This window comes from Gorilla gorilla, chromosome 1 (assembly GCF_029281585.2).
Source record: "Gorilla gorilla gorilla isolate KB3781 chromosome 1, NHGRI_mGorGor1-v2.1_pri, whole genome shotgun sequence".
Taxonomy (NCBI): Eukaryota; Metazoa; Chordata; class Mammalia; order Primates; family Hominidae; genus Gorilla; species Gorilla gorilla.
Window position 1 is genome coordinate 223611274 of NC_073224.2, and position 25626 is coordinate 223636899.

Below are 25626 nucleotides of genomic sequence, written 5' to 3' on the forward strand. Positions count from 1 at the left end.
CACAGGCTTGCTGTCTTTGCTCATTCCTGTGCAATTTCCCCCAAGCTATCTTTGGGAAAAATTGAGTTTATAGTTTAAATCAGGGCTCCCCAATCCCCAGGGCCATAAGACAGGTACTGGTCCATGGCCTGTTAGGAACCCAGCTGAACAGCAGGAGGTGAGCTGCAGGCTTTCGAGCATTACCACCTGAGCTCTGCGTCTTGTCACATCAGCATGAGCATTAGCTGCTCATCAGAGCTCGGACCCTATTGGGAACTGCTCATGTGAGTGATCCAGATTGCGCACTCCTTATGAGACTGTAACTGATGCCTGATGACCTGAGGTGGAACAGTTTCATCTGGAAAACATCCACCACCCCCTTCCATGGAAAAATTGTCTTCCATGAAACCAGTCCCTGGTGACAAAAAGGTTGAGGACAGCCAAAAAGGCTGCGTTAAATGATAACCTTCCTCAAAACTAAATTACCCCTGTAAAATGAATGAAAGGCCACCAAGTTAGAAGGATGAAAGGGGTCTGATTTCTACTAAGATGTATGCCTCGTTAAATAATTACCAGCCATTATTCCAGAAGTCACAAGATTGGCAGCTTCCCCAATTACTGCTGTGAAGAACATCACTATTGTAGAACCTAAGATTGGCCTCTTGAGATGTCATTTCAGGCTTTGGCATTTCTGACTGCTGCATGGCACCATCTGGCCCCAAAATCAACCTGTCCCTTAGCCCCCACCCAGAAGCTGACTCCATGCAGGAGGGCCATTTTCCATGCCCCTGTGATTTCATCCCCAACAATCAGCACCGCACAAGCCCTAGCCCCCTCCCCAACAAACAATCTTTGAAAAACCCCTTACCTCCAAGCCTTCAGTGAGATTGGTTTGAGTAATAACTCTGTCTCCCACATGTCGTGGCTGGCCTGTGTCAATGAAACTCTTTCCTGCAGTGCCATGGTCTCCATGAATTGAGTTTTTTGTGTACATTGGTCAGGAAGAACCCATCAGGCGGTTACATCTGCAGGATGGTGCCAGTTCTTTCCACAAAGGCTGGTGAGATACCCAGAAAACATTTCTCCACTACTACCTGGACAATGTGTCTCCCTGTCAATCTCCAGGGAATGGGGCCTGGATCAAGTATTTAGCATTCAGCAGTTACTACACTGTCACCTAATCCCTCATTTTCAATATTTTGCCATGCTTCCAGTGGCCTAACTGGCCACCATGCCACAGAATCTTTACTTTACGATCTCCAAGGAGAACTCTGCACTTGATGTTTTGTGATTTGAGCAATGGAATAGAATCTGATACTGGTGGGCTGGGGTAGGTCCCTGGGCACTTGTGGGATCTCGACCCCAGCCGTGGTGTCCAGGCTCTTGACACCACCGTGAGAACAAAGTCAAAGATGAGTCAGCTAATAGTGAAAGAAGAACTTTATTGCAAAGCAAAAAGTACACACTCAAGAAAGGGGAGCTCGGGCATACCCGAGAGAGAATAATGGGTTCTGGGGTTTCATCTTGATGGGTTTCTTTAACCAAGAATTGGAATATTCACGAAAATTCCTGGGTAAAGGTGGAGATTTCTTGGAACTGTGGTGCCATTTTTACATCAAACACTGGTCTCAGAACTGTCATGGCACTGGCGGGTGTGTGATTTAGTATGTTAATGAGCATATAATGAGGGCCTAGGTAAAACCATCAAATCCAGCACCACGTTGGGTCCACTCAGCCTTAGCCAGCTTGGTCCACACCCTGGTTTTTCAGCGTCTTAACAGCCCACAGCCTCAAGTCATGTAAATCTGCTGCCTAGAATTTGTTATCCTGTGACCACCCTGTAGTATTCCTGTCTGAAATCTACTTGCAAATATTCAAATGGTCTTTGACTTGGGCATTCCAACTTTGCTTACTTCACAGTGTTTCCTGTGTAACGTATAAGAAAAGATGATCCAGACATTTGTTAAACGTCTCAAATAAGATGTAGCCCTGGTATTTGTGTCAAATTTGGATTATTTTGGTTTCGTCTTTGCAGAATATAAAAAACTAACATGAGGTAAGCACTAAGGTGTGGAGATGGCTGTGCAAGAGATGACAAAGTCCAGCACCACGCTTGAGAGTGTCCAATCATCTCTTCTGGGGCAGCATAGTTTTCTACAATAGTGATTTTTGAAAAAAAACAACAACATCCAAAAAAAAAACCTACAAGATTCATGAAACTGGACAACTGTCTTTATGCCATTAACATGATAAAACCAGTAAGGAAGGCTGGTTTGCAGTCATCTGAGCAGCCTCTTTACTTTCATAAATATGGTTTCTCTCTGATATTAAACGGCTTCCAATTGCAAGCGGAATGCTGCCTCACAAGGATAAGGATGTGAAGAGAACCGGTTTCTTTTGTAATCCGAAACATTCTAGTCTGCGAATTAAAAGCCATTATTTGAAGAAGGATGCCCCGGCTCCATCTGGCCACCGAAAGGTTGCTCCTTAACACAGGCTAAGGACCAGCTTCTTTGGGAGAGAACAGACGCAGAGGCGGGAGGCAAAAAGGGAGAGGCAGACGTCACTTCCCCTTGGCGGCTCTGGCAGCAGATTGGTCGGTTGAGTGGCAGAAAGGCAGATGGGGACTGGGCAAGGCACTGTCGGTGACATCAGGGATAAGGCGACCTCTATGTAGATGAGGCAGCGCAGAGGCTGCTGCTTCGCCACTTGCTGCTTCGCCACGAAGGAGTTCCCGTGTGGTGGGAGCGGATTCAGGACCGCTGATCGGAAGTGAGAATCCCAGCTGTGTGTCAGGGCTGGAAAGGGCTCGGGAGTGCGCGGGGCAAGTGACCGTGTGTATAAAGAGTGAGGCGTATGAGGCTGTGGCGGGGCAGAGGCACAAGCTCTCATACTTACCTGGCAGGGGAGATACCATGATCACGAAGGTGGTTTTCCCAGGGCGAGGCTTATCCATTGCACTCCGGATGTGCTGACCCCTGCGATTTCCCCAAATGTGGGAAACTCGACTGCATAATTTGTGGTAGTGGGGGACTGCGTTCGCGCTTTCCCCTGACTTTCTGGAGTTTCAAAAATAGACTGTACGCCAGGGGTCGTATGTTTTTTTGTACTGCTTTGTGTCTTGGTTGGCGTCTTAAGTGTTAATCCTACAGTGGAGAGCTGGGGAACAGGAAGTAACATGTCCCCTGCACGCCATGGAAGAAAAAGCAACCATCACCCGTATCGGCTGGCTTTGTAACACAAGTTAGCTATCGTGAAGTCCGCTCAGCTGTTCCCTTTCTACCCTGGCTGCTTTTCGCAGGGATTGGTCCGTGGTCTCTAGTCTCTTGGGTTCTCACCCTGTGTGAAAATCTTCGTGTTTTTCCCTACCCCCCATCATCTCTTACACAGCCTCTGCTTCCAAGGGCAGCCCCCACAGGAGTTTGTAGGATTTCTGTGCTAGCAGGGACTGTTTTCTCACCTCATAGAGCCAGGTAGAAATTATGCAGATGGGCGCTTTTCTCTGGGAAGAAAGCAGGGCCTTTGGGGCTCTCAGTGTCCCCGTTGGGTTGTAGACATAACACGCTTACTTTGCATAGGGGAACGGCTCTGCCGGCCCCCAGGTGCCCTAGCGCATATTCATGGAGGCCCGCAGGTCAGAACCGCAGTCTCACCTGTCTTGGCGGAAATGCCCTGCGATCCTCCCTGAGATAGAAGGCGGGAAGTTTTATGAGGGGCCGGTCCAGTTTCCCTACTATCTCCTGCCGTTTATATATCCAGTCTTTCTTCAGACTTTAAGCGACTGCTTCATGTTTGATGTCTCACTTCCACATCCTACATCCATTGCCAGGCAACTTTCTAGATAGCACCCTGACCCATCCTTCCCACCCCCAAGAAGCCCTTTCCTATTTCTGGGGCCAGTGTCCTCCCCAGTCCCTGTTTCTTCAGGCCCTCGCTTATCACCTTCATGGACAGAAAATATTTAGCTCTCTCTCAACCTGAGGTTTACACCTGACACGCGTCAGTGCCCTGGCAAATTCCTTAATACCCCTTCTCAAATAGCACTGTAAATCATCTCTTTTTAACTCCCAGAACTATCTAATTGGTTTTGTCCCTGCACTACATGAATACTAGTATTCCGCTACAGAGGAAAACCCCAGGCCTAGCGATGGCGGTTCTGGGCATTGTATCAGCCTCTTCCAGGGTATGTTTTCTGACCTCACCTACTTTTGATCAACTGAGGTCAGGAGTTCAAGACCAGCCTGACCAACATGGCAAAACTTCGTCTCTACTAAAAACACATACACACACACTAATAATAATAATAATAATAATAATAATAATAATAATAATTGCTGGGCGCAGTGGTGTGTGTCTGTAATCCCAACTACTCCGGAGGCTGAGGCAGGAGAATCGCTTGAACCCGGAAATGGACTTTTATATGGATGTGGCCTATATGGATGTGGGGAGAGGTTCTACTTCTCACCAGAGTTAATCTAGGGCACCCTAGAGTGCTCCTGTCAGAATCCATATTCTTGCACTGAGAATAGTTATGTCCTTGTCCTATGACTGGACACTGATTTGGGCATATGTGAAGTGTGAATTGCTTAATGTGACCTGCTTCTCTGAATTTATTTCCAGAAAATGAAAGTGATCATGAGCAAGAGGAAGAAAAAGGGCCAGTGTCTCCCAGGTAATGCCGTGGAATTGTGGGCTGTTAATTCAATAGTGGCAGCTGGAGTTTGTAGATTTAGGGGAAATGAGGAAGCAATGAACAGAACTTTTTCTTCCATTCACCCAGCTACAAGTTGTCCTTATTAACAATGTTGTACATTATTTGTGGCCGTTGTGTTGGTTTTAATTTCGTAGTCCTCTCAAGATAGGAACTTGCAATCAGATGAGCCAGGTGAACTAGTCAAACAGGGATTTCTTGTTGATCTTTTCAAAAAACCAGCTCCTGGATTCACTGATTTTTTTGAAGGGTTTTTTGTGTCTCTATCTCCTTCAGTTCTGCTCTGATCTTAGTTATTTCTTGCCTTCTGCTAGCTTTTGAATTTGTTTGCTCTTGCTTCTCTAGTTCTTTTAATTGTGATGTTAAGGTGTTGATTTTAGATCTTTCCTTTCCTTGTGGGCATTTAGTGCTAGAAATTTCCCTCTCCACACTGCTTTAAATGTGTCCCAGAGATTCTGGTATGTTGTGTCTTTGTTCTCATTGGTTTCAAAGAACATCTTAATTTCTGCCTTCATTTCCTTATTTACCCAGTAGTCATTCAGGAGCAGGTTGTTCAGTTTCCATGTAGTTGTGCGGTTTTGAGTGAGTTTCTTAATCCTGAGCTCTAATTTGATAGCACTGTAGTCTGAGAGACAGTTTGTTGTGATTTCTGTTCTTTTACATTTGCTGAGGAGTGCTTTACCTCCAACTATGTGGTCAATTTTGGAATAAGTGTGATGTGATGCTGAGAAGAATGAATATTCTGTTGATTTGGTGTGGAGAGTTCGTAGATGTCTATTAGGTCTGCTTGGTGCAGAGCTGAGTTCAAGTCGTGGATATCCTTGTGAACCTTCTGTCTCATTGATCTGTCTAATATTGACAGTGGGGTGTTAAAGTCTCCCATGATTATTGTGTGGGAGTCTAAGTCTCTTTTTAGGTCTCTCAGGACTTGCTTTATGAATCTGGGTGCTCCTGTATTGGATACATGTACATTTAGGATAGTTAGATTTTCATGCTGAATTGATCCCTTTGCGATTATGTAATGGCCTTCTTTGTCTCTTTTGATCTTTCTTGGTTTAAAGTCTGTCTTATCAAAGACTAGGATTGCAACCCCTGCTTTTTTTGCTTTCCATTTGCTTGGTAGATCTTCCTCCATCCCTTTATTTTGAGCCTATGTGTGTCTCTGCACGTGAGATGGGTCTCCTGCATACAGCACACTGATGGGTCTTGACTCCTTATCCAATTTGCCAGTCTGTGTCTTTTAATTGGGGCATTTAGCCTATTTACATTTAAGGTTACTATTGTTATGTGTGAATTTGATCCTGTCATGATGATGTGAGCTGGTTATTTTGCCTGTTAGTTGATGCACTTTCTTCCTAGCATCGATGGTCTTTACAATTTGGCACGTTTTTGCAGTGGCTGGCTGCTACTGGTTCTTCCTTTCTATGTTTAGTGCTTCAGGAGCTTTTGCAAGGCAGGCCTGCTGGTGACAATATCTCTCAGCAATTGCTTGTCTGTAAAGGATTTTATTTCTCCTTCACTTTTGAAGCTTAGTTTGGCTGAATATGAAATTCTGGGTTGAAAATTCTTTTCTTTATGAATGTCGAATATTGGCCCCCACTCTCTTCTGGCTTGTAGGGTTTCTGCAGAGAGATCCACTGTTAGTCTGGTGGGCTTCCCTTAATGGGTAACTTGACCATTCTCTCTGGCTGCCCTTAACATTTTTTCCTTCTTTCAACCTTGGTGAATCTGACAATTACGTGTCTTGGAGTTGCTCTTCTCGAGGAGTATCTCTGTGGTGTTCTCTGTATTTCCTGAATTTGAATGTTGGCCTGCTTTGCTAGGTTGGGGAAGTTCTCGTGGATAATATCCTGAAGAGTGTTTTCCAACTTGGTTCCATTCTCCCCGTCACTTTCAGGTACACCAATCAAATGTAGATTTGGTCTTTTCACATAGTCCCATATTTATTGGAGGCTTTGTTCATTTATTTTTACTCTTTTTTCTCTAAACTGCTCTTCTCACTTCATTTCATTAGTTTGGTCTTCAATCACTAATACCCTTTCTTCCACTTGATCGAATCGGCTACTGAGGCTTGTGCGTATGTCACGTAGTTCTCATGCCATGGTTTTCAGCTCCATCAGGTCATTTCAGGTCTCCTCTGCATTGTTTATTCTAGTTAGCCATTCGTCCAATCTTTTTTCAAGGTTTTTAGCTTCCTTGTGATGGGTTTGCACATCCTCCTTTAGCTCGGAGAAGTTTGTTATTACCGACTTCTGAAGCCTACTTCTGTCAGCTCATCAAAGTTATTCTCCGTCCTGCTTTGTTCCATTGCTGGTGAGGAGCTGTGATCCTTTGGAGGAGAAGGGGCGCTCTGGTTTTTAGAATTTTCAGCTTTTCTGCTCCAGTTTGTCCACATCTTCGTGGTTTTATCTACCTTTGGTCTTTGATGCTGGTGACCTACAGATGGGGTTTTGGTGTGGATGTCCTTTTGTTGACGTTGATTCCTTTCTGTTTGTTAGTTTTCCTTTTAACAGTGAGGTCCCTCAGCTGCAGGTCTGGTGGAGTTTGCTGGAGGTCCACTCCAGACCTTCAAACAGGGATTTCTTGGTGTCACCTGTTCTCTCCCACATGTTTAAATCCAGGGAGAGAATGTATAAATGCTTTCTGCTTATTTTTTGTTAGTATGTTTGCTAGTATTTATGTAAGCAAAGAAATTGAAAAAATAAACATATTATATCAAAATATCGTAAAAAGGGACCCTTAATACACAAGATCTGTGTCTGCACTGCCTCAAGAGCTCTGTTCACTTGAATGCTGCATGTAAAATTCATCCCAATTTAGACGAAGTAGTTGAAGCCCTGTGTTAGTTCTCTGTGCTGCAAGTCATGATGGTAGTTTGCAGAGAGAGTCTGGGTGCCCTGCATTGGCTGATCTGTGGCAAATGTACTGAGCACGTGCTGCCCATTTTTGTTTGGTCCTCAGAGCAGTCACCCTCCAGCCTGCATTTAGAAGGATAGTTTTATTTCTCTTGAAGGGAAAATGCCTTTGGTTTCTGTGAGCACTCCATTCTGTCTGCCATCAGATCATCTGGAAGGTTTTGTTGTCTAATCTCTGTTGGTTATATCTTCTGTCATCCCTGTCCTGCCTGGCTCATCAGGAATCTGCAGGAGTCTGAAGAGGAGGAAGCCCCCCAGAAGTCCTGGGATGAAGGTGATTGGACTCTCTCAATTCCTCCTGACATGTCTGCCTCATACCAGTCTGACAGGAGCACCTTTCACTCAGTAGAGGAACAGCAAGTCGGCTTGGCTCTTGACAAAGGCAGTGAGTACTCCATTGTGAAGGTGATAAAGCTCCAGTTCATGTCCCAGGTAGACCCCATAATCTTTGGGCCTTGCGCCCCTGGTTGGGCTGAGAGTTGCCATCACTGTGGGTGGAACCTACATATCAATGTAGATTTCAATCAGTCTGGAATCGAGTCTGAAGCACAGGCGTGGGGTGGGTCAGTGAGCTTCGCTCTCCTCCTAGTCTCAGGCCATGCCTGTTCCACCCTGGACTGACTGTCAGGACATTGAACACAAGGCGGGCGTGGCAAACTCACACCAAGCTGTGCAGCACATGTCCAGGGGTTGTCTGTCAGATCAGCTCACCTGAGTTGAATGTCTCTTGCCAGCTACAAAGTTCTTTATGAGTTTTGTTCCCAAAGCATGTCTGTGCAGTTCTTTACCTGCCCAAGGCCAGTGTCACCCTTGTCTACCTCTCCGTGGAAGATGTGACCCAGGTTTCACTGAATTTATCCCCATTTTCTGTGTCTTCTAAGTTGGCTTGTCGTAGCTCATCTGTCCATCATCTTGCTGGTATGTTTTCTAGATAAATGGCTGACTTTTCACCCACAAAAGCCATGATAGCTGATGCTTCTGTGTAGAACCAAGTCTCATTTTGACTCAAGAGCTGGTACATTGCACCCCTGCATCAAATCTCAGTGTCCACAATCTCATAAACTATCAAATCCTGGGTATTTGATGAGAGAAGCCTGAACATTGCAGTATCTCTCCTATGAGGCGTTAGAACGAGTTGCCTCAAATCTATTGGGAAAAACATTGCTCATTTGTGTACACAAACCTAGGACAGAGCACACTGGGAAGATCACATTCCAAAACAGGGGCATTTTGCCCAAGGCTCATGAAAGGAACCAAGTCAGTTCTCTCAAGACTTGCCCTCAGGCCTCCTGGTATATTTCTCTCAAAGTCTCCTGTTCTCACACTGAGAAGACTGATGTCCCTGTGTTAGGATTGGACAGAGGAATGTTTCCATGTGCAAGGAAGAACTGCTTCACGTAAGAGGCCCTGTCTGAATTTATTTGCAGGACATTGGTGTGATCAAGTGAAAAAGGAGGACCAAGAGGCCACAAGTCCCAGGTGAGTCTGAGAAATTATGGACAGTAAATTTGATGTTGACACCTGGAGATGCCAAGTCTGGGGAAAACAGTACATGCTGAAAATAATGATTTCATCTTGTCAGACAAGTCTGAATTATGTCTACTAACATTGCTTTTGGTTCTCATTACAGTAAATGTTTAGGTTTCCATTTCTTCCTATCCTTCTCATTTACTAACCTAGTGAAGGTTGACCATACTTCAAAAGCTGTATTCTCATGGTGACTGCAGGGAAGCTTGAGCACATTTTATGCAAAATTATTGAGCCCACTCTTTTCATGATCACTGTTCATTGTGTGTCCTGAAGGCACAAATATAGAGTGTTCTTTGACTCTCTCATCAGTGTGTCACCTGGCCAATTCACTGAGCTCACTATCTCTCTCTCTCTCTCTCTATCTCTCTCTCTCTCGTGTGTGTGTGTGTGTGTGTGTGTGTGTGTGTGTGTGTGTGTGTCTTTCTCTTTCATCCTTTTCTACCTGGCCCTGGTCTGTCCCAACATGAAGGCAATAATTTGTTGCCTCATTAATAGATCTGTCCTTTTTCTTTTGAAACAGTTCCTTATGTTACCCATGAAGCTGGGCTGTGTGGTTTCTGATTCCCCCTGGCTTATTCTTTACTTTTCCTGCTTTTCCAGGCTCAGCAGGGAGCTGCTGGATGAGAAAGAGCCTGAAGTCTTGCAGGACTCACTGGATAGATTTTATTCAACTCCCTGTGGGTATCTGGAACTGCCTGACTTATGCCAGCCCTACAGAAGTGACTTTTACTCATTGCAGGAACAACACCTTGGCTTGGCTCTTGACGTGGACAGTGAGTACCTTACTGTGAAGGTGATAAGACTCCACCTGGTCCTCCAGATATGGGTGATATTCCTGTTCCAAGTGGCCCTTATTGACCCGAGAGATGTCATTGCCGCAGGCAGGACCCGTGGGCGCATAGAGGTTGTAATGAAATTGTAGTTTCAGTTGGAAGCCCAGACATGAAATGGGTCAGTGAGCAAGGCTCTATTCCTAGTCTCCAGCCATGCCTGTGGCAACCTGAGCCCACTCTCAGCACATTGGACCCAGGCAGATGTAAAAAATTCACAGAACTATGATTTGGACTCAAGGGTTTGTAGATTTCCTCCTTCATTCAAATTTCAGTGTCTTGCAACCACGAATGAGCTGGGCATTTGATGAGACAGGGCTGAATACTGCAGTTTTCCTCCTAGAAATCATCTGGGTCATTTTCTTTGAATTGATGGGAGCAATAAGGCATAACTGTTTGCACAAACTTGGGATAAATGATTTTCGGACAACTGTCTACCAGAATAGGGACATTTCACCTTGGTTCTGAGATGCAAACCAAAGAATCTCTATCATGACCGGCTTTGAGGCCTCCTGAAGTATATCTCTCACATTGTCCTGTTCTCATGCTGAGGAGCCTGAGGTCCCTGTGTGGGGATCAGACAGTGGACTGTTATGGGTGTAGGTGAATTGGCTTATTTTGTCTGTCCCTATCTGAATTTATTGCAGGAATTAAAAAGGACCAAGAAGAGGAAGAAGACCAAGGCCCACCATGCCCCAGGTAAGTTTGAGCAATTGTCAACAGCTAATTCTGTGTTGACACCTGGACACTCCTGGTTCAGGGAAAGCAGAGCAGGCTGACATTATCAATTATATGTTTTCAACCAAGCCTGAATTTTTACTACTCACATTGCTGTTGGTTTTCATAGCAGTAGATATTTAGGTTTCCGTTTCTTCCTCCCCTTATCATTTACTAACCTACTGTAGGTCGACCATACTTCAAAAGCTGTATCCTCATGGTGACTGCATGGAAACTTGAGCACATTTTATGGAAAATTATTGAGCACAGTCTTTTCATGATCACTGTATGCTGTGTGTCCTGAGGGCACTAACTCAGAGTGTCCTGTACTCCCTCCTCAGTGTGTCACCTGGACAATTCAGTGAGCGCTCGCTCTCTCTCTCTCTCTGCCTCTTTCTCTCTGTCTCTCTGTCTTTCTCTTTCATTCTTTTCTGTTTGGCCCTGTTCCATCCCAGCTGAAGGCAATAATTTGTTACCTCATTAATGGATGTATCCTTTTTCTTTTTTAACCACTTCCTTATGCTACCCATGAAATCTAGTTGGGGCTCTGTGGTGTCTGATTTCCCCTGGCTTATTCTTTACTTTTTCTACTTTTCCAGGCTCAGCAGAGAGCTGCCGGAGGTAGTAGAGCCTGAGGACTTGCAGGACTCACTGGATAGATGTTATTCGACTCCTTTCAGTTATCTAGAACTGCCTGATTCATGCCAGCCCTACGGAAGTTGCTTTTACTCATTGGAGGAAGAACACGTTGGCTTTTCTCTTGATGTGGATGGTGAGTACCTTTCTATGAAGGTGATAAGGATCCACTGAGTTTTCTGTATAGAGATCATATTCCTGCTCTAAGAGGCCGTTACTGAGCTGAGAGATGTCATTGCTGCACTGAGGGCCTATAGGCACATATAGGTTGAACGAAACTCTAGTTCTACCTGGAAGCCCAAACATGGGATGGGTCAGTGAGCGTGGCTCTCTTCCTAGTCTCAGGCCATGCCTGTGGCACTCTGATTCTACTCTCAAGGCATTGGGCCTGGGCAGATGGGACAAATTCAGAGAACTATGATTTTGACTCAAGGGTTTGTAGATTTCCTTTCTCACTCTAATTTCAGTGTCTAAAATCCTCACAACCATGAACAATCTGAGTATTTGATGAGACAGGGCTGAATATTGCAGTTTTTCTCCTAGAAATTGTTTGAGGGCATTAGCTTTAAATTGATTGGAAAGATATGGCATAACCGTTTGCACAAACTTGGGACAAATGATATTGGGATAATGATCTACCAGAATAGGGACATTTTACCCTTAGTTTCTTTGACAAAAACCAAGGAATCACTCTCATGACCAGCCTTCAGGCCTCCTGAAATATATCTCTCATAGTGTCCTATTCTTATGCTGAGGAGGCTGAGGTCCCTGTGTGAGGATTAGACAGTGGAATGTTATGTGTGTAGGGGAATCAGCTTAATGTGTCTGTCCATGTCTGAATTTATTGCAGAAATTGAAAAGTACCAAGAAGGGGAAGAAGACCAAAACCCACCATGCCCCAGGTAACTTTCAGCAATTGTGGTCGCTTAATTCTGTGTTAACACCTGGAGACGACAGATCCAGGGAAAACAGTGTGCTTGATTTCATGTTTTCAATGAAGGCTGAATTACTCCTGCTGACATTGCTATAGGGTTTCATTGCAGTAGACGTTTAGGTTTCCGTTTCTTCCTCCCCTTATCATTTACTAATGTACCATAGGTTAACCATACCTCAGAAGTTGTACCCTTATGGCGACTGCATGGAATTTTAAGCACACTTGATGGAAAACTATTGAGCTCACTCTTCTCATGATCACTGTTTGCTGTGTGTCATGAGGGCACTAACTCAGAGTGTCCTTTTACTCCCTCATCAATGTGTCACCTGGCCAATTCACTGAGCTCACTTTCTCTCTCTGTCTCTGTCTCTCTCTGTCTCTCTCTCTCTCTGTCTTTCTCTTTCATTGTTTTCTACCTGGCCCTGTTCTATCCCAACATAAAGTCAGTAATTTTTTTACCTCATTAATGGACCTATCCTTTTCCTTTTTTGACCACTTCCTTATGTTTCCCCTGAAATCTAGTTGGGGCTCTGTGGTGTCTGATTTTCCCTGGCTGCTTCTTTAGTTTTGTCTCCTTTTCCAGGCTCAACGAGGTGCTGATGGAAGCAGAAGGGCCTGAAGTCTTGCAGGACTCACTGGATAGATGTTATTCGACTACTTCAACTTACTTTCAACTACGTGCCTCATTCCAGCAGTACAGAAGTGCCTTTTACTCATCTGAGGAACAGGACGTCAGCTTGGCCCTTGACGTGGACAATAGGTTTTTTACTTTGACAGCGATAAGGCACCACCTGGCCTTCCAGATGGGAGTCATATTCCCACACTAAGCAGCCCTTACCAAGCTGAGAGATGTCATTGCTGCAGGCAGGACCTATAGGCACATGTAGGTTTGAATGAAACTGTAGTTCCCTTTGGAAGCCCAGTCATAGGATGGGAAAGTGGGCATGGCTCTATTCCTATTCTCAGACTATGCCAGTGGCCACCTGTGCTCAGTCTGAAGACATTGGACCCAAGTTAGGTGTGACGCATTCACACGACTATGTAGCACATGCTGGGAGTGATCTGCCAGACATTCTAATTTGAACCAGATATCTCTGGGTAGCTACAAAGTTCCTCAGGGGTTTCATTTTGCAGACATGTCTCTGAGCTTCTATACCTGCTCAAGGTCAGTGTCATCTTTGTGTTTAGCTCATCCAAAGGTGTTGCCCTGGTTTCATTGAACCTAACCCCATTCTTTGTACCTTCAGTGTTGGTTCATTTTAGCTGATCCATCTGTAACACAGGAGGGATCCTTGGCTGAGGATTGTATTTCAGAACCACTGACTGCTCTTGACAGTTGTTAACCCACTAGGCTCCTTTGAGTAGAGAAGCCATAGTCCTTCAGCCTCCAATTGATATCAATACTTAGGAAGACCACAGCTAGATGGACAAACAGCATTGAGAGGCCTTAGCCCTGCTCCTCTCAATTCCATCCTGTAGAGAACAGGAGTCAGGAGCCGCTGGCAAGAGACAGCATGTCACCTGGGACTCTGCCGGTGCAGAATATGAACAATGCCATGTTCTTGCAGAAAACGCTTAGCCTGAGTTTCACAGGAGGTAATCACCAGACAACTGCAGAATGTAGAACACTGAGCAGGACAACTGACCTGTCTCCTTCACACAGTCCACGTCACCACGAATCACACAACAAAAAGGAGGAGAGATATTTTGGGTTCAGAAGAAGTAAATGATAATGTAGCTACATTTCTTCAGTTATTTTGAACCCCAAATATTTCCTCATCTTTTTGTTGTTGTCATTGATTGTGGTGACATGGACTTGTTTGTAGAGGACAGGTCAGCTGTCTGGCTCAATGGTCTACATTCTGAAGTTGTCTGAAAATGTCTTCATGATTAAATTCAGCCTAAACCTTTCATCAAGAACACTACAGAGTCAATACTGTGAGTTTCCAACCTCAGCCCATCTGTGGGCAGAGAAGGTCTAGTTTGTCCATCAGCATTATCATGATATCAGGACTGGTTACTTGGTCCTGATAAGGAGGGGTCTAGGAGATCTATCCCTTTTAGAGACACCTTACTTATAATGAAGTATTTGGGAGAGTGGTTTTTAAAAGTAGAAATGTCCTGTATTCCAGTGATCATCCTCTAAACCTTTTATCATTTATTAATCATCCCTGCCTGTGTCTATTATTATATTCATATCTCTACACTGGAAATTTTCTGCCTCAATGTTTCCTGTGCCTTTGTTTTTGCTAGTGTGTGTTGTTGAAAAAAAAACATTCTCTGCCTGAGTTTTAATTTTTGTCCAAAGTTATTTTAATCTATACAATTAAAAACTTTTGCCTCTCACTCTGGACTGTTGGATTGTTTTTTACATTCAGCGTTATAATCTTTTGTTATGCTGATTGGTTTTGGTGGGTACTGATGCGAATTAATAAAAACATTTTCATTTCCCTGTTTATTTTCTAATCTCTTCCACCTTGTAGGCTATGTTTACCGTATGTAGCAGAATGCATTTACTCCATTTCTTGGTTCTAGATATTTATATTCTTTGTGAGAGTGTGTGTGTGTGTGTCTGTGTGTGCCTCTGGCATTTAGGAAGGGTTGTGTAGCTCATGTTTGATATTGACTAAAAATGTTTCATAGTTTTCCCCCCTTTGAACTAGACACACTTCTACTATTTGGTTTATACGTTTTAAATTATGACTTTCAACGTCAAATATTTCCATATGACAGTCAATTACATGATGTGTTTTCTTTTTCCTACCTCCTTTACCTGCCACTTCTCATAATGGTATTTGAACCTAAACATATACCAGTGACATTCTGTGGGTGTCATCTTGCCCACACCTTGGTTTTTGGTTTAGATCCACAATTAAATATATTAATGCTCATGAGCTGTTCAAAAGTGAATGTCCCAGTCATCACTTGCTGAGTGGTACTCATCCTTAACAGAGTCCTCATGAGGGAATCAGGTCTCGCTGAGTTTCGCATGTTTAATAATCTTCCTCGCGGTCTTGATACATGGATCGCATTAGTGGATATAAGGTGTTTGCCCAAAATGATTTTTCTTGCGTTTTTAGGAGCTATTGTCTTCCTTGCGGGACATACATGGTGTATCTTCTCATTGTGGGATTCTATTTTGTTCTACCAGGACCTATAATTTCTGCCAGTTACTTCATTTGTTCTCTTCACCATGAGTCTCCAGAGGATGCTTCCTTTGTCCATGCCTCCCCATCTCCCAGCAATTCTGCATTTCCAAGACTGGCACCTCTGGTCCTCTGCATGGTGAAGCCCCTTCCTTTCAATTCCCCAGTAGCCAGTGCTCTAATCCACCAGGTCTCAGGCATGATCTGTGTTTCTCCACATGCTCTTTCTGAGGATAGTTTTACCTGTGTTCTGTCATGAACAGGCCCTCCCTGCTGTCCTGGCCTCGATTTGCATAGTGTTTCCTGCTCCCTCTGCCCTTGTGTGGCTCCCAGACCCAGTGAAAGAAAATCACCTGAGGGCCACAGTGTTCCCTAGCCCTGGTGTTTAGGGGCAGGGTTATGGGTGGGATTTTTGACTCTCTAAGTTAACCCCTAGGGCTTTGAAGTGTCTGTTGAGAAATTCAGCTGTTATCATCCTAGGTGGACTTGCTGTCTCCTGTCCTCCTACTTCAAATGCAGAACTTCAAGCGTGTACAAAAGAAGACTGAGTCATATAATAGAACACACCCTTATTCATTGGCTGGCTTCACCAATCATCTCATGGCTGAACTTGTAAAAATACACTCTTAGCCACATACCTATGAAATGTATATGTGTGTGTATACATATGTGAATTTGCTTCTGAGATTATGGAGGCTGAAATTCCCAAGATGGAAGGAAAGCTGGATACCCAGGAAAGCATTTGTTTCCTATTAGGCCTCTTAATTCTCTCCTGACCTTTGATTGATTGCATGAGTCCCACCCCCGTTAAGGGGGGCAATCTGCTTCACTTAGTCTGCCCATCCCGATGTTAATCATATGTGAAACACTCTCTGGAACACAACTAGAATCACATTTGGCCGAATGTCCCTGCACCCTGGTGCTCAGTCACAGTGACACGTGCAAGTAACTATCACACTTGCCCTTTGTCACATTTGTCATTTCCCCTGTTTTTCTCCCAATCTGCAGCTTATATTTGTTCTCTTAATACTGTCTCGTGTTGAGCAAAAACTTTTAATTTTTATAAAGTTGAATTTATCAATGTTTTCTTTAATGGTTTGTGTTTCTTGATAACAAAGAACACTTTGCCTAACCGTGTCGTGAAGATTTTGTCTGATATTTTCTGCTATACTTTTTCTACTTTTATAGTTTATATTTAGTTGCATGATCCATTTTGAGTTAGCTTTTGAGTCAGTATTGAGGTTCAGGTGAATCTTTTTCCTTTGGGGATATGCATGTCCAGTTGTTTCTACACAATTTGTTGACAAGAGAATGCCTTCTCCACTGAATCATATTTGGACCTTTGTCAATCCATTGGGTGGTTGAGACTGGTCCGAGGGCTGTCCTGGTGTCTGGACAGAGAGACAGGGCATGAAGTAGGGTGGTTCTTATGGGAAAAATTAAGGAAGGCACATTTTTCTATGAGGCATAGGAAGCCCCAAGCACAATTGGGGTACCTTCTACCAGCATGTGGTAGCACATTCATCTCTGCTGTCTCTACCTCTCCTGTTGCAAAAGCTTGGGTGTGCATAGACACTGAGGTTGAGTGGCGTCTTTGGCCACTTTTGAGCATTGACACCAAAGCTCCAGCATCAAATCTTAGAATGTCAAGCAGCCAGGTGGATCACCTGAGGTCAGGAGTTCACGACCAGCCTGACTAGCATGGTGAAGCCCCGTCTCTACTAAACACAAAAAGTTTAGCTGGGCATGGTGGTGCATGCCTGTAATCTGAGCTACTTGGGAGGCTGAGACAGGAGAATCGCTTGAGTACCTGGGAGGCAGAGGTTGCAGTGAGCTGAGATCACACAATTGCACTCCAGACTGGGCAACGAGAGTGAAACTCCATCCCCCCAAAAACAAATAAATAAAAATAAAAGAATATCAAGCAGTCAAAGAAGCAGGAAAACATGACACATACTGAAGAATCTAATAATCTGGTTGAAATTGACACACACGTTGGAAATAGAAGAAAAGGACATTACAGCAATTAGTATAATTGTATTTTAATTAAATGGAGAGGTTGAAGATTTTTTAAATATCAAATTCTGTAGATAAATCTATGATTTGCAGTGTGAAATGGAAGAAGGCACTGGATTAAACATTGCAGAAGAGAAGATTATTGAACTAGAAGGAATAGAAGGTGAAACTAACATAAATGGAACACACATTAACAAATGACTTGAAAACATAAAAAGACCATCAGCATCAAAACTTTAAACACCCTAGTATAGGGCTAAATGGAATCCCTGAAGGGCGTGTAGTGGAGAAGAGAGACAAAGATATTTAAAACATACTGGATGAAAAATTTAGAAGCTCCATGGAAACCATAAACTTCAAATATTACAGAAATATGATTATCCTAAGAACAAGAAACATGCAGAAAACTTCACCAAGGAACACCTCAATCAAATCCATCAAAACCAGTGATAAAAAGGAAATCCTAAAAGTAATAAAAGGGAAAAGAACATGTTACATACAGAGCACTAAATATAAGGATGGCGTAAGATTTCTCATAGGAAACTTTACAAACAAGAAGTTTGCAATAAAGTACTTAAACAAAGAAAAACTGTCACCTACAATTCTACACCTGGCCAAATTATCTTTCAAAAATAAACATGAGAAAAAATATTTTTGAATAGAAACAAAATGATCTCAATTTGCAGATGGTGTGATCCTATGTATAGGAAATCCCAAATAATACATACAAAGGCAAACACACATACATGCACACAGACACCAGACACACACACACACACACACACACACACACTATCAGAGTTAATAAGTGAATTCAGCAAACTTTCAGGAAACAATCCATTGTGATGTCAATGAACTATCTGAGAAGAAAACTGACACAATGATTTCATTTATAATAGCACCTGTAAGGATAATATGCCTGGGAATAAATTTGTTCAAGAAGGTGCAGTACTTGTACACAGACAACTACAGAACATTGCTCGAGGAGACTAAGGAAGACCTAAGTCAATGGAAAGACATCTTGTGTCCATGGGTTGGAAGTTGTAACATGGTTAAGATAAAAATACAACCCAAAGCAATCCACAGACTCAATACAATCCTATCAAAAAGTGGCCTTTTTTACAGGAATGCCTGAGAAGAACTTCATGTTCCTAAAAAATAGCAAGTGTCCCCCCAAAACAAAAGCAATCTTGAAATGCAAGAAGGAACGTTCTCTATTCCAAAGGTCTTTAACTGCTCTCAGCGATACTTGCTAATCTTCAATATATAGGCTTTCACACACCTTTTTTTCTTCTTTTGTTTCTAGACACGATCTCACTCTTTCACTCAGGCTGGAGTACAGTGGCAAGATCACAGCTCAGTGCAGCATGGAATTCTCAGGCCGATGACATCCTAGGGCCTCATCCACTGAGTGCCTGGGACTACAGGCTCACACCACCACAGCTGGATAATTTTTCTGATTTTCAGTAGAGATGAGGTCTCACTATGTTGCCTAAGCTAGTTTCAAGCTTCTGAGCTCAAGCGAACCTCCTGCCACGGCCTTCCTAAGCGCTAGGATTTGAAGCTGAGCCTGGCTGGCTTTCACATCTTTGCTATGTAGTTTATATTTCTTGGTGTTATTGTAAATGTTTATGAAAGGAATCTTTTCAAAATTTTGTATTAAAATTATATATTTAAGGAATTACATATATTATATATATTTAAGGAATACAACCTGAGGACTACATATACATATACACATACACATACACATACATATATATATACATATATGTATACTATACATAATGAACTAATGCCTACTAGGTGAGGGGCTGCCTTGTGAGCAAACCCAAAGTCCTTGGCTCACAAAGCCTTGTCTAGAAAGATGGAGGGATCAGCAAGCTGGGCACACAGCAGGTTCTGTCTTTAGTGCAGGCACCTGCCCACTCGGGTCTCTGGCAATCCTGACCAGGCTTCATGATGGGTGAGGTGAGCTAGGAATGGGAAAGTGGATGACCTCAGACCCAGAGACTGCAGTTGTCACCTGGGGACCTGGCATGTGCGTGGAGGAGTCTCCCACTGATTTGGCCCTGGGTCAATGCCCAAACATGCACAAGGACAGGACTGTTGGCCTCAATGTTTTAGGAGCCAGCAGTCTTCTAAAGAGGGTTTGTGGTGGGGAAGAATGTTCAACAAAACAGAAGAGTTATGGGTACTCTAGCTTGGCAACAGAGAATACTTCCTTGTGCTACTAAATGACAATATTTGACAATTATGGATGACACAATTGAGCAACAGCTTTCACGGTTTAACAAGCAGTGTCTCTCGAACACTAGGTTAGTGCTGTCAGAAGTTGACTGAAAAGTCTGTGGTTTGAGCCCATCCAGTCGCGTTAATGTTTCTAGCTGATGTGACCTTCCCTCTGAAGAGTCTCTTCCTTGGACCAAATATATCTTCAAGCTTCTCCTCTTCTTGTCTCTTGTCTATTTTCCAAGGTGCCTCTTTGTTGCTTGGGGCAAAAAAAGTTCATTATTAATCCACATCCAGCAAACATCTACCCTTACTTATCCCGGTTTTTAGGGTTTTGAGTTTGTTTGTTTTCTCAGCTTCTCATATTTGGAATACTGGGAATTCCTAAAGTGGAGAACAACAGAACCCGAATCACACCTATGGTGAAGCCACAGGCCCTGGGTGAAAAACCTAATCTGCTCGCGTTTAAACATAAACACATTAATTTTCTGTGCTTCCATTTCTATCTGTCTAATGGGCTAAATCAGAACACTTAATTTGTCCAATGTTTAAACGAGCAGTGTGGGAAAAGCGTGGAGCCAATGCCTATCACATAGCAATTGGTCAACACGCATGAGCTCCTATCAGCGTCACGGCCTCCAGCATTTCCATCAGGCTTTGATCTTTGAAACGTCCTTCGTGATATGAATGGGTCATTCTTCCAACATTCTCTAACCGATGGCCATGAAATTGCTCCAATGTGTATTATTACAAATACAACTGCAGGGACCAGACTGACACATATATCTGTCGTGCATCGCTTGTCTATTTCTCCGTAGACACCTGGAGATGGAATTGTCAGACCAAAGTGTTTATACATTTCTGATTTTGCTAATTTCTATCCAAATTACTATGAAAAGAAGCTGTAATAAGTCATACTTTTAATATTTTATGAGAATTCTTTTTTTGTCCATCTTCTGGCCAAAACTGGGAAGTACTTGCCTACCATTTCCTCTGAACTTACTTTTGCCAACATTTCTGTAGTCACACAGTGGGATCACATTGCATGCATGACATCAAACTCAAATCCTTAAATGAAAAGAGGGGTTCACATGACTGTATAAAAATGTATATTCAAAATACAAAAATGCAAATATATATGTGTATACAAATACATATATACACACATACATATATGGGAAAGGAATTTTTTTATTTGGATACTTTATCGAAGTTATATAGACTTGAAAATTGGTTTAGTAAAACAGCAGTCCCCTTGTGTACTCCCAGAGTTTCATCATGTAGAAGCAAGTATTTAGTTATCTCCTTATGTCTAAATAGATATTATTCCTTTTTGATTTTCCAGTGTAGGCACTATCTCTCCTTCACATACTTGCTCATCACCACCATCCCCAAACATGCCTCTCACTACCTTACCCTCTAACATGTTTGTGTCCTAGTTTGAGGACCAACTACTACATTATTATAACTTGTATATGTTATTCAGAGTTCAGTCACACTGGATATACATAGCAGGAAATGAAAGGCCAGTATCTTCTGGGACTCTCTCTCAAGTGGATAAGCTTCAGAGATTTTTGTAATCTTTGGTCACCCTCTCCATCTTTTTCCTATTCCCGGTAAGTACTGGATCTGATGGGCCCAGCTCAGGTCAGGCACTCTCTCCTTGAGCAGGGGAGAGCAGGACATCTTCATGTGTAGTACCAAGAAGACACTGTCCTAAGAGGGACAGGTAGTTCTAAGACAGAAAAGTCAATCTGGGGTATGGGTAGGCAAAACGAGGACACACAAAAAACCCATGTCTGTTCTGTGAGGGGAGCATGCAGTAGAGGGTGGATTCAGAGTGGGAGGGGAGAGTTTTGAGAGATATGGGCCATGGATAGCCCTCTGTGGGCTGGAGCCACGCAAGGCTGTTGGGGTCTCTCAGGGGCAGGGAGCTGAGGAGAATCTGCCCTCCCCAACCTGGGAGACTGGTGAGGGGACTGTCCTGGTCACCAGACAGAAACGGGGTCTGGGCCAGGGCAGTTCTGGTGGGAAAGAAAGAACAGGACATCTTCTCCTTAGGTAAGGTTCTGAGTTCAGGTCTTGGTAGGGAGGGTGGTTACCTTGGGCATTGGCCACTGAAGATGGTTGGCCAGATGAGCACACTGAAATCTATCTTCTATAAACTTGCAGTCCTAGTAAAAGAATGACTGCAGTAAAGGGTCTTTAGAAAGAGGAGGTGGAAGACCTGATTTGGGTTGGGGGCTCCAAGAAGAATGTCTGCCTTGCTGTGCAGAAGTCTTCCACATAACCTCCCTGGTCCCCTTGCTCAGTCTCCAGGCCAGACCCCCAGAGACCCTGCCCTGTGCGCCCTGGAAGTACACAGTGAGTTCAGCCAAGGCATCTCCAGCCGGGACTTATCCCTGGGCATTTCTGTGGCCTTGGGTGCCCTGGCCTTCTCCAGGCCCTGTCTTGCAGGCAATCGTCCTGCAAGGGAATGGGAGAAGGAGGCTACTTGACAGTTGACTCTGAGTGGCTCCACAAGTTCCTGACTTAGCTCCTAGTCGCTTGCAGACCTATATACCCCCATCTCATCCCCCAAATGATGAAAAGAAACTTTGCCAGGACACATGCCAGACAAATAGAACAGGACCGTTCCATAGAGCGAAGGTCTTAGGACATCAATAAGAGATGGAAACCACCTGCTAGAAGGTGCCACAGTAGGAACCTTGTTGGAAGGGAGCAGTCACTGAACTGTCAGGGTGAATCCTGGCTCCTGGCCCTCACACGCCCTTTCTCCCCCTCCCTCCTTCTCTCCTCCCTCCTGTCTGCTCTTTCCCCTCTCTCCCCTGCATCCCTCAGGTACCTTCCATGGGCCCTCACCCCTCCTTTTCAGAGTCTCCAAAGTGAGCCCTCAAAATACTTGGTAACCTTGGGCATTTCCAAAACTGGAGAGATTTGGCCACACCATTTTTAGGAGCTAGGAACGTCCTCCAGAGCTCTTTGCCTAAATTTTTCTGCTGATGAGAAGAGAACAAAAGAGTTTCCATCTGATCTGGTCCTAAGGCAACTGCTCCTTGGAGCAGAGTCCGGGCAGGAAGAAGGGGGTTGCCCAGGGCCCCAGACTTGCCCCTCCCAGCTGCTGTGCTCCTCTCCCCTTCACTGTGGGAGAGCTGGCCAGGGATCGGGAACCTCTGTTCTCCACAGTTGCTGCGATCCCAGGCCCAAATCTAAATATTGCCTGATTTAGAAGGCTAAGGGAGGCAATTCCCTGGAGAGAGGTGTCAGGATCTGGGACAAGAGCAGCATCTGGTTGCCGTCCACAGAGACCCCAAGGACAGGAATCCACTGGTAGCCCGTTGGAGGGGATCCCATGACAACAAAATGAAACGTGCGCATTAGAACTGGAGCCAAGACCAGGAGCTGAAAAACTGCGCCGTCCTCAGGGATGAAGGAATTAGGGAATCCCGGAAGTAAAGCTTTTCATATAGGTCATTTCTTCCAAAGAGACACAGGGCAATGGCCCAATGACATGAATAAAAGAAAACTCGGGGTCTAGGATTGAGGGGAGGCAGCCTTTTCAGTGGAGGAGACCTGTCACCTGGAGGCCCAGGGTCGCCCTGAGAGGGGAGGGGTCTTGCTGGGTCGCTGGGTCTAGGACTCCAATCGCACACAGCCAGTGGCCTGGAGGGTGGGTGACCATGACTGGGGCAATTTCCCCCATTCCGCTTAGGGAGCAATAGGAATATCATTGGCATTATACAGAAAGGTCCCACTGAGACTTGAACGCTGATCACTGTACTCAGAGTCCAAAGCGCTCACCATTCCATCATGGAACCTCACAATAGCTCATAACTGGAGGGCACTGACTTCACAGAGCAGCCGTAGTTCCCACGCACCTGTGTTCATGCATTTCCTCTGATCCCTCAAGCAACACCGGGGAAGGTGGACCTGAGAGGGAGGAGTCGTCCTCTTTCTTTCTCTGCCCTCTCCTTTGATCAACTTTTACCATTTCCTTTGCATCTTAGAAAATGAGGCAAAATCCAGTTTGGGCTTAGGGCCAGAGAAGAGCCCTCGAGGTCTCCCTCATGGAAAACATACTCTCTCAGTTTACCAGAGTTTCCTGTACCAAGGGGAAATTTCTGCAAACAGTAATATTATACTCTTTTTGCCTTCCCTCTTTTCCCTTTGCCCAGGGAGGCCAGATGATTGTCAGAACAGGACTTGGGACTTCCTGGGTGCCTCACCCCCTTTCCATGTAATAAATAATAGCTGACACCAAGCAAGTGGGATTGGGAGGCAGGGAAGCTTTCATTTTCTTTTTCATATACTTTTATACATTTGCTTGGTTGGTTTTGGCAAGATTTTCTCACCAGAAATGGAGATTTGTTGCATTGAAAATAAAAAGTAATCAGCCATGTTTTACATTCAACATTTATTGAACCCCTGCTGATAAAGCACTTGCCAGTTTCAATGGGGCTGCTAGAGATGAGAGTACACAATCCCTGGCTTACAGATATCTCATCCCAACTAAAGCCTAGGTTATCTGAAGGGGAGATTATCAATGGCAAATGCAGGCTCCTCCTGTGGAAAGAAATTCTGCTTCCTGGAGCTGGTGGTCTCTTGTCCCACCAGTTCAAAGAAGCTTCTCTCGCACTGTGGATCTGCCCTCCCTGCCCCACAAGGTTAGGGTATGTGCCATTGAGGCTGAGGGCATATGTGGGAAATTCAGAAATTCTGTAACACCTGCTGTCTCTTCCCATGCAGGTGAACCCTTGCTGAAGCAGGACAGAAGGCAGGTCCAGGTGGACCTCCAGGACCTGGGCTATGAGACTTGTGGCCGAAGCAAGAATGAGGCTGAACAGGAGGAAACCACCAGTCCCGGTAAGAGCACAGGGTGTGGGGCTCACCTTCCCTCCCTGGAGTCAGCTGTCACATTTGGGTGCTGTTGGCCAATTCCACACCTGACAAGTAGTGGGGAAGAGGAGGACAGGAGGTTAATAGGAGAACTCTTACCCAAAATGAGGCTAAGTTTGAATTTCTACAATTAGTTTGTGGCACACTGCTAATAATAATAATAATCATACAAAGTTCTATCCAACTGATTATTATAGAAATACTAAGGCCTACTTAGAGACCACATGAGGTTTTGGAAACATGCAAACCATAAGTTAAAAATAATTTTGGTTTGCATTATAAAAGGACTACAACTATAGGGCCACCCACCACATTGAAAACCAGAAGAGAAGAAAAACACAGTCTCTCTCATTCTTGAGGAAGTATAGTGTGGCAGTTAAGAGAAAAGATCCTGGGGCCAGTCTTGTTGCTTCAAATCCCAATTTGTAAACTTTCCTATGCCCCAGTTTCTTCAAATGTTAAAATAGTAATAAAGGAACTACCTACCCCGTCAGGTACTAATGTCAATTAAATGAGTAAATTCTTATAAAATGCTTTAGAACAGTGTCTGGCATCGGGTAAAATGCTGTGGATTAGTTCTCATTCTGACTACCACTGCCCCAATACCCTGATGTTAACATGCTGATATATTCATTCAAAGTCTTATTTTCCTTTGCCTATTTTTCACACAGTTGTAACCCAATAAACTTCTAAATTATAGTAAACTTTAGAGAGCATTAAACTTGCAGCATGCAGAAATAGCTTGTCCTGCATTCTTGTGGCTATCCTAACTAGATAAGGCCATGTTAATGGCTTGAGAGACCTCAGTGTGTGTGGAATGAACACAGGACATTGGAGGATTTGAATTCAGGCTCTGCCATGTGCTAGTTTGAGTGATCTAGAACAAGCTGGTTTACCACCTCTCTTTAAGTTTTGGTTTCCCCAGTCAGTAAAATAGAAAGTGGTGAAACCTAACTTGTGGGTATAAGGAGGATAAGAAATACTGTATTTGAATGCCTAGTACAGTGTCAGGGTTGAATAAAGTACTACTTCACCTTATTCCCTAGTAATTATTGTCCTCATGACCAAACCTGCCTCCTCTCAA

The 25626-nt window shown here is 44.0% G+C and overlaps 1 protein-coding gene, 1 long non-coding RNA gene and 1 other non-coding gene across 6 annotated transcripts in view; all 3 read left to right on the forward strand.

Annotated features, from left to right (window-relative positions):
• The window catches only part of LOC115930164 (neuroblastoma breakpoint family member 9), a 469129-nt gene extending 454531 nt beyond the window's left edge, over positions 1–14598 (forward strand). For all 4 annotated transcript variants that reach the window (XM_063702367.1, XM_063702365.1, XM_063702369.1 and 1 more), the window contains 3 exons: positions 11282–11454; positions 12169–12220; positions 12836–14598. In XM_063702367.1, coding sequence (XP_063558437.1) covers positions 11282–11454; positions 12169–12220; positions 12836–13079 — 469 coding nt within the window. In that variant the 3' untranslated portion in view covers positions 13080–14598. The remainder of the gene's footprint in view (positions 1–11281; positions 11455–12168; positions 12221–12835) is intronic.
• Positions 2440–7585, forward strand: LOC134757817 (uncharacterized). Its single transcript, XR_010132324.1, has 3 exons — positions 2440–2751; positions 4600–4651; positions 7189–7585. It is a non-coding gene; the product is annotated as an uncharacterized lncRNA (long non-coding RNA).
• On the forward strand, positions 2870–3033 carry LOC134758076 (U1 spliceosomal RNA). The gene has a single exon (XR_010132891.1). It is a non-coding gene; the product is annotated as a U1 spliceosomal RNA (small nuclear RNA).
• Positions 14599–25626: the final 11028 nt, after the last annotated feature.